We start from the raw sequence: 6000 nt of genomic DNA, 5'->3' as shown, positions 1-6000 counted from the left end.
ATATAAAAGGTTATATATATGTTTTAATAGTCACAAGGTAACTGATAATAGCTAATAGAATTTACCTGTAAATCATTTTCTACCAGTATAAAATTGTATACCAATATAAAGTTATATACCAGTATAAAATCAAATCTACCAGTATAAAATTAATTGAATCAATGTATTAAGTCCTTCATTTAAAAATTTAAACATATTTCAATTTTGATTTCTTTTAATATAAATTTATTGTCAAATTGGCTTCCATACAATACCCGGTGCTCATCCCAACAAGTGCCCTCCTCCATGCCCATCACCCATTTTCCCCTCTCCCCCACCCCCCATCCACCCTCAGTTTGTCCTCTGTATTTAAGAGTCTCTTGTGGTTTGCCACCCTCCCTCTCTGTTTGTAACTATTTTTTTCCCCTTCCCCTCCCCATGGTCTTCTGTTAAGTTTCTCAAGATCCACATATGAGTGAAAACATATGGTATCTGTCTTTATCTGCCTGACGTCTTTCACTTAGCATAATACTCTCCAGTTCTACCCACGTTGCTACAAATGGGCAGATTTCATTCTTTCTCATTGCCAAGTAGTATTCCATTGTATATATAAACCACAATTTCTTTATCCATTCATCAGTTGATGGACACTTAGGCTCTTTCCATAATTTGGCTGTTGTTGAAAACGCTGCTATAAACATTGGGGTACACGTGCCCCTATGCATCAGCACTCCTGTATCTCAATTTACTCCTTGGGTAAATTCCTACTAGTGCTATTGCTGGGTGATAGAGTAGTTCTATTTTTAATTTTCTGAGGAACCTCCACACTGTTTTCCAGAGTGGCTGCACCAATTTGCATTCCCACCAACAGTGCACGAGGGTTCCCATTTCTCCACATCCTCGCCAGCATCTATAGTCTCCTGACTTGTTCATTTGAGCCACTCTGACAGGTGTGAGGTGGTGTCTCAGTGTGGCTTTGACTTGTATTTCCCTGATGAGGATCTGGGTGTCTTCTTTGTAAAAGTGTCTCTTCATGTCTTCTGCCCATTTCTTCACTGGGCAATTTGTTTTTTTGGGTGTTTTTGGGTGTTTTTTGGGTGTTGAGTTTGGTAAGTTCTTTATAGATTTTGGATACTAACCCTTTATCTGATATGTCATTTGCAAATATATTTTCCCATTCTGTCGGTTGCTTTTTAGTTTTGTTGATTGTTTCCCTTGCAGTGCAGAAGCTTTTTAATCTTGATGAAGTCCCAATAGTTCATTTTTGCTTGTAATTCCCTTGCCTTTGGAGATGTGTCGAGCAAGAAATTACTGCAGCTGAGGTCAAAGAGGTTGTTGCCTGCCTGGACCCACAAACATATGGGCGACTAATTTTTGACAAAGCAGCAAAGAGCATCCAATAGAGAAAAGACAGTCTGTTTAGCAAATGGTGCTGGAAAACTGGACAGCAACTTGCAGAAGAAAGAAACTAGACCACTTTCTTACACCATTCACAAAAATAAACTCAAAATGGATGAAAGACCTCAATTTGATTTCTTTTCTATGTCCTCATAATTTACCAAGTTTCACTAACATTGGCTTTAAAACACACATTTGCTTCTAGATATTTAATATATCATTTATTAGGTCCTTTAGCAATTTATTTTATTTTCAGTGATGATAGTATTTTGTTTCCAATATACTCTATTAGTGTTTTGCTTCCATTTACTCTTTTTTTGTCTAAGTCTATTTATTTAGAGAGAAGGACAGAGAGAGAGAGAGAGAGAGAGAACGCGAGCAGGGGAGGGGCAGAGAGCAAGGAAGAGAGAAAGAGAATCCCAAGCAGGCTCCGTGCCACCAGTGCAGAGTCGGATGCGGGACTCAAAACTCATGAGCCACAAGATCATGACCCGAGCCAAAATCAAGAGTCGGATGCTTAACCGACTGAGCCACCCAAGCGCCCCCCCCCCCATTTACTCTTTTCACATCTAATACGAAAGAACTGGAATTGGAACTTGGCAAATCAGATTTATTTCTCTTAGCGGTGAGCATTATGTCATGGCAAAAATACATGGTGTTCCTGCAGATTTTAAGAGGAAACAGGGCAGATGTATTTTTTTAGTTATTGTATTTCCTATACGTACAGTTTGGTAGGAGAAAACAAGGGGGGAAAAGCAACACAATTAAATAACTATAACGTGAATGAATCACTCAACCCAAACACCCCGGTGATAAAGCACATGCTACTTCCCTAGAAGTTTGACGACTTCTAAAGGAAACATTACAAAATATATATCCAGGCTGTGTCCTCTCAAGGAGACCAACATGCAATGAGATGTCTGTCGTGCAAGCAAAATGTATGAAACGAGAAATCATTAGAAATCATGACAGGGCACACTAGTTTAAAATCTAGGCTGTAAGTGTTTGGGGCTTAAGAGATGATAATATTGATAATTGGGAGAACTGTGGAAATTAGGTAGGCCTTCTAAAACCTAGGATTTGATCTATAAAGGAATTAAAATGGACACTTTCATTTAGGAGGAAAACATGAGTACACAACCGTGGCAAGAGATGGAAATCCAGGTGCAATTCTAGAAGAAAAATTACCGTGATCTCTATTAGCCTGCTCATGCAGGAGTGGTATTGAAAATTAAAGCTGGGGTTGTTAACCTCAGATCCAACTTTAAAGTGGTTGTTTTTCATGGTTTCATTAAATCTCCTTTAACTATGTGCAAAAATACTTGTGTGTGTACTTGTGATATTACCACAGCAAGGATTTCTGGCTTTTATCGCATTCTCAGAAAGGTCTAAGTTCACCAAATTACACAAACATTGGGGTAAAGCTTGAAGATGTTGAAGTTACACAGTTTCTGGTCAACTGGAAGACGAGCTCTGGGTACTGATTCAATGAGTGTGTTTGGCCAACAGAACATTCTCTGTAGGAATGATGAAAAGAGGGCAGCCTGAGAAGTTAGTAAGCCAAGTAAACATTAAGTGCTTAAAAGCTTATCATTTGCATATCCTTCATTTCTTTTTTTAAAATTTTTCTTAATGTTTATTTATTTCTGAGACAGAGAGAGACAGAGCATGGGTGGGGGAGGGGCAGAGAGAGATGGGGACACAGAATCGGAAGCAGGCTCCAGGCTCTGAGCCATCAGCACAGAGCCCGACACGGGGCTCGAACTCACAGACTGCGAGATCATGACCTGAGCCAAAGTCGGACGCTCAACTGACTGAGCCACGCAGGCGCCCCATTCATTTCTTGATTAAGGCGGCTCTTGCAACTAACCTTTTAAAGGCCTCCTTTACCTCTTTATTCTTAAGTGTGTATATAAGGGGGTTCAACATGGGTGCGATGATCCCATAGAAGAGGGACACCATCTTGCCCCGGTCCTTGGAGTTGGGGGATGGTGGTTGCAGGTACATGGAGATAGCAGTGCCATAGAAGAGTGACACCACAATTAGATGGGAGCCACATGTCCCAAATGCCTTTCTCCGGCCTTCGGCCGACTGGATTCTCAACACTGCTCGGGCAATAAAAGCATACGATACAAGGATGAGGGTCAGGGGTATTACATGGAACAGCACGCTCACAAAGAATAGTTCAGCCTCGTTTGCCGTCGTGTCTACACAGGACAACTTGAGCAGAGCAGGGACTTCACAGAGGAAGTGATCCACTTCTTTACGGCCACAGAGCGGCAGCTGAAGGGTCAAGGCGGACAACCACACTGAGTTGCTGAAACCCGTAATCCAGGACGCGGCCGCCAGCTGGAGGCACAGCCTCTGATGCATGACGACTGAGTAACGGAGAGGCCGACAAATAGCGACAAACCTATCAAAGGACATGACGGCCAGGAGAACACATTCAGTGGCCCCCAAAGCTAGAAACATGAAAAGCTGGGCCACACAGCCGCCATAACTAATTACCTTCCTGGTGCTGCATAAATTGACCAGCATTTGTGGAACTGTACTTGTGGTGTAGCAAAGGTCCAGGAGTGACAGATTGGTAAGAAAAAAGTACATTGGGGTGTGGAGTTTGGGGTCCAGGCGTGACACTAGAATAATGGTCAGATTCCCAAAGATAGTGGCCACATAAGAAATGAAGAAGACCACAAAGAGTGGGAGCTCCAGCCGCGGTCGATCTGAGAAACCTAAGAGGGTGAACTCCCAGGGGGCGCTTGCGTTTACCCCCTTCATGATTGGTGTCTCAGCTCTTCGTTCCTGAAACACAAAAATTCAGGAAGTCGGTGAATGCAGGGTTATGGGCGATTTCAATGATTTATAATCACTTTACTACCTGCTTGAAGCTATTTACAGAATGGAGATTGCCAATACGGAGTTGGAAATATTCACCGATACTTAGGTATCTCTGTAATGTGATCTTTCTTCTGTCTGTATCGGCATTTCTTTTTTTTTTTTTTTTTTTTAAGAAGAAAGATTTTTTTTTTAATTTTTTTTTTTTTAACGTTTATTTATTTTTGAGACAGAGAGAGACAGAGCATGAACAGGGGAGGGTCAGAGAGAGGGAGACACAGAATCGGAAGCAGGCTCCAGGCTCTGAGCTGTCAGCACAGAGCCCGACGCGGGGCTCGAACTCACGGACCGCGAGATCGTGACCTGAGCCGAAGTCGGCCGCCCAACCGACTGAGCCACCCAGGTGCCCCTGTATTGGCATTTCAAAAACAAAGGCCAAAATTTAAAAAGCAAATACTTGATTTAAACGACTTTAACAAAGTGCATTCCTTGATAATTTTGGTCATTTCGTTGATCTTTATTTACACTACCTTCCACCCAGATTGCTATTTTTAGGACGATTCGGTTACAATCCCTGCCATAGTCCTTTTTCACTCTCATTTCTCCTCGTTGCCATGGAGATGGCCTTTTCATCCAAAACACCTAAAATTATTCAGACCACCTCCCGAAACCATGTAGGTAGGTGCTAGCAAGCGACCAGACACATTTCAAAAGAACATGTCTCTTGCCTTTTAAGATCTCCCAGAATCAGGATAAAGAGATGTCGGTAGCATGGAATTTGGAGCCAGACAAGCCTGGGTTCAAGTCTCTACTAAATAAAGTCATTGGTTAAATCATCCTGGGAATGTACATCTTATCCTCTTGAACTTCAGGCTCCCCGTCTATAAAATGGGCATAACAATGCCTTCCCGGTGTGACAGCGTGAGCGTGACAGAAACGCACCGTAGTGACCGCAGGCCTCTGCCGTGTTCGTAGAGGAAGCTGACTGTGACCGTTGGACCCCAAAGAGTCCGAGGTGCGCCAATGGAAAATGACTCTGTGAGTCGACAGTTTACCTTCTGGTCCCCTCCACTCCCACCTCACCAACAGATGCGATGGTGGCTCTCTGATGTAAAGGATAAACGTGACCTTCCGGGCAAGTTGCTGGGCACCGAGCCGCGCGGCCTGTGAACAAAGCATCACAGTGAGGCAGGAACTCTGACTTCAGACAGCAGAACTGAGTCCTCAGTTCGCTGGAGGAAATGAGCTAAGGCCACCTGTCGAGGATGTGTCCGTCCCAGAGTCTGCTGCCTTACTAATACTTCCCTCTATTCTTTGCTTATGATCCTGTTGGTTTAGAAATGCAAATTTCGGGTGCCTGGGTGGCTCAGTCGGTTAAGCGTCCAACTTCAGCTCAGGTCATGATCTCACAGTTTGTGGGTTTGAGCCCCGCATCGGCCTGTTTCAGATTCTGTGTGTCCCTCTCTCTCTGCCCCTCCCCTGCTCGCACTCTGTCTCTCTCAAAAATAAACAAACGTTAAAAAAATTTTTAATGTGAATTTAATGATAGGAACATAATTTTTAAATTTTTCGTCAATGTGTGCTTTAATTTCGCTCACTCCTTCTCTAGCTCTCAGTACAGTGGTGGGGAAGTCTCAGAGATACTCGGAAAGTTTCCGTTGCTACACAGCTGTCAGTGAGATGAGGTATGAGATACAGACATAAATCCAGATGAAGATACAAATGTGCAAAACCACTCAAATCCTCGAGGGGGACAGACAAGTACCGGAACATGCTTCCATGTGTTTA

The 6000-nt window shown here is 43.1% G+C and overlaps 1 protein-coding gene across 2 annotated transcripts; it reads right to left on the bottom strand.

Moving 5' to 3' along the window:
• Window positions 1-2956: 2956 nt before the first annotated feature.
• LOC124528433 (olfactory receptor 2B6-like) lies at window positions 2957-4155 on the bottom strand. 2 transcript variants are annotated; one of them, XM_047102054.1, is made up of 2 exons: window positions 3233-4155; window positions 2957-3002 (listed from the first exon to the last, which is right to left on the bottom strand). In XM_047102054.1, the coding sequence occupies exons 1-2, from the start codon at window positions 4153-4155 to the stop codon at window positions 2957-2959; spliced, it is 969 nt and encodes a 322-aa protein (XP_046958010.1). The 2 variants fall into 2 exon arrangements, with proteins under 2 accessions (XP_046958010.1, XP_046958011.1); XM_047102055.1 differs by lacking the exon at window positions 2957-3002 and having other exon boundaries at window positions 3214-4155.
• Window positions 4156-6000: the final 1845 nt, after the last annotated feature.

This window comes from Lynx rufus, unplaced genomic scaffold (assembly GCF_022079265.1).
Source record: "Lynx rufus isolate CCGP_SWC_20201006 ecotype Redwood Valley unplaced genomic scaffold, mLynRuf1.p SCAF_6, whole genome shotgun sequence".
NCBI lineage: Eukaryota > Metazoa > Chordata > Mammalia > Carnivora > Felidae > Lynx > Lynx rufus.
Note: the sequence above shows the minus strand (reverse complement) of the source record. Positions and strands in the feature narration are given on the sequence as shown.

Excerpts from the sequence above, each read along its gene's own strand:
- LOC124528433 (XM_047102054.1), bottom strand. The coding sequence starts at position 4,155 with ATGAAGGGGGTAAACGCAAGCGCCCCCTGGGAGTTCACCCTCTTAGGT. Across the intron at positions 3,003-3,232 it reads AAAAGGTTAGTTGCAAGAGC|AATTTTAAAAAAAGAAATGA; the intron begins CGCCTTAATCAA and ends AACATTAAGAAA.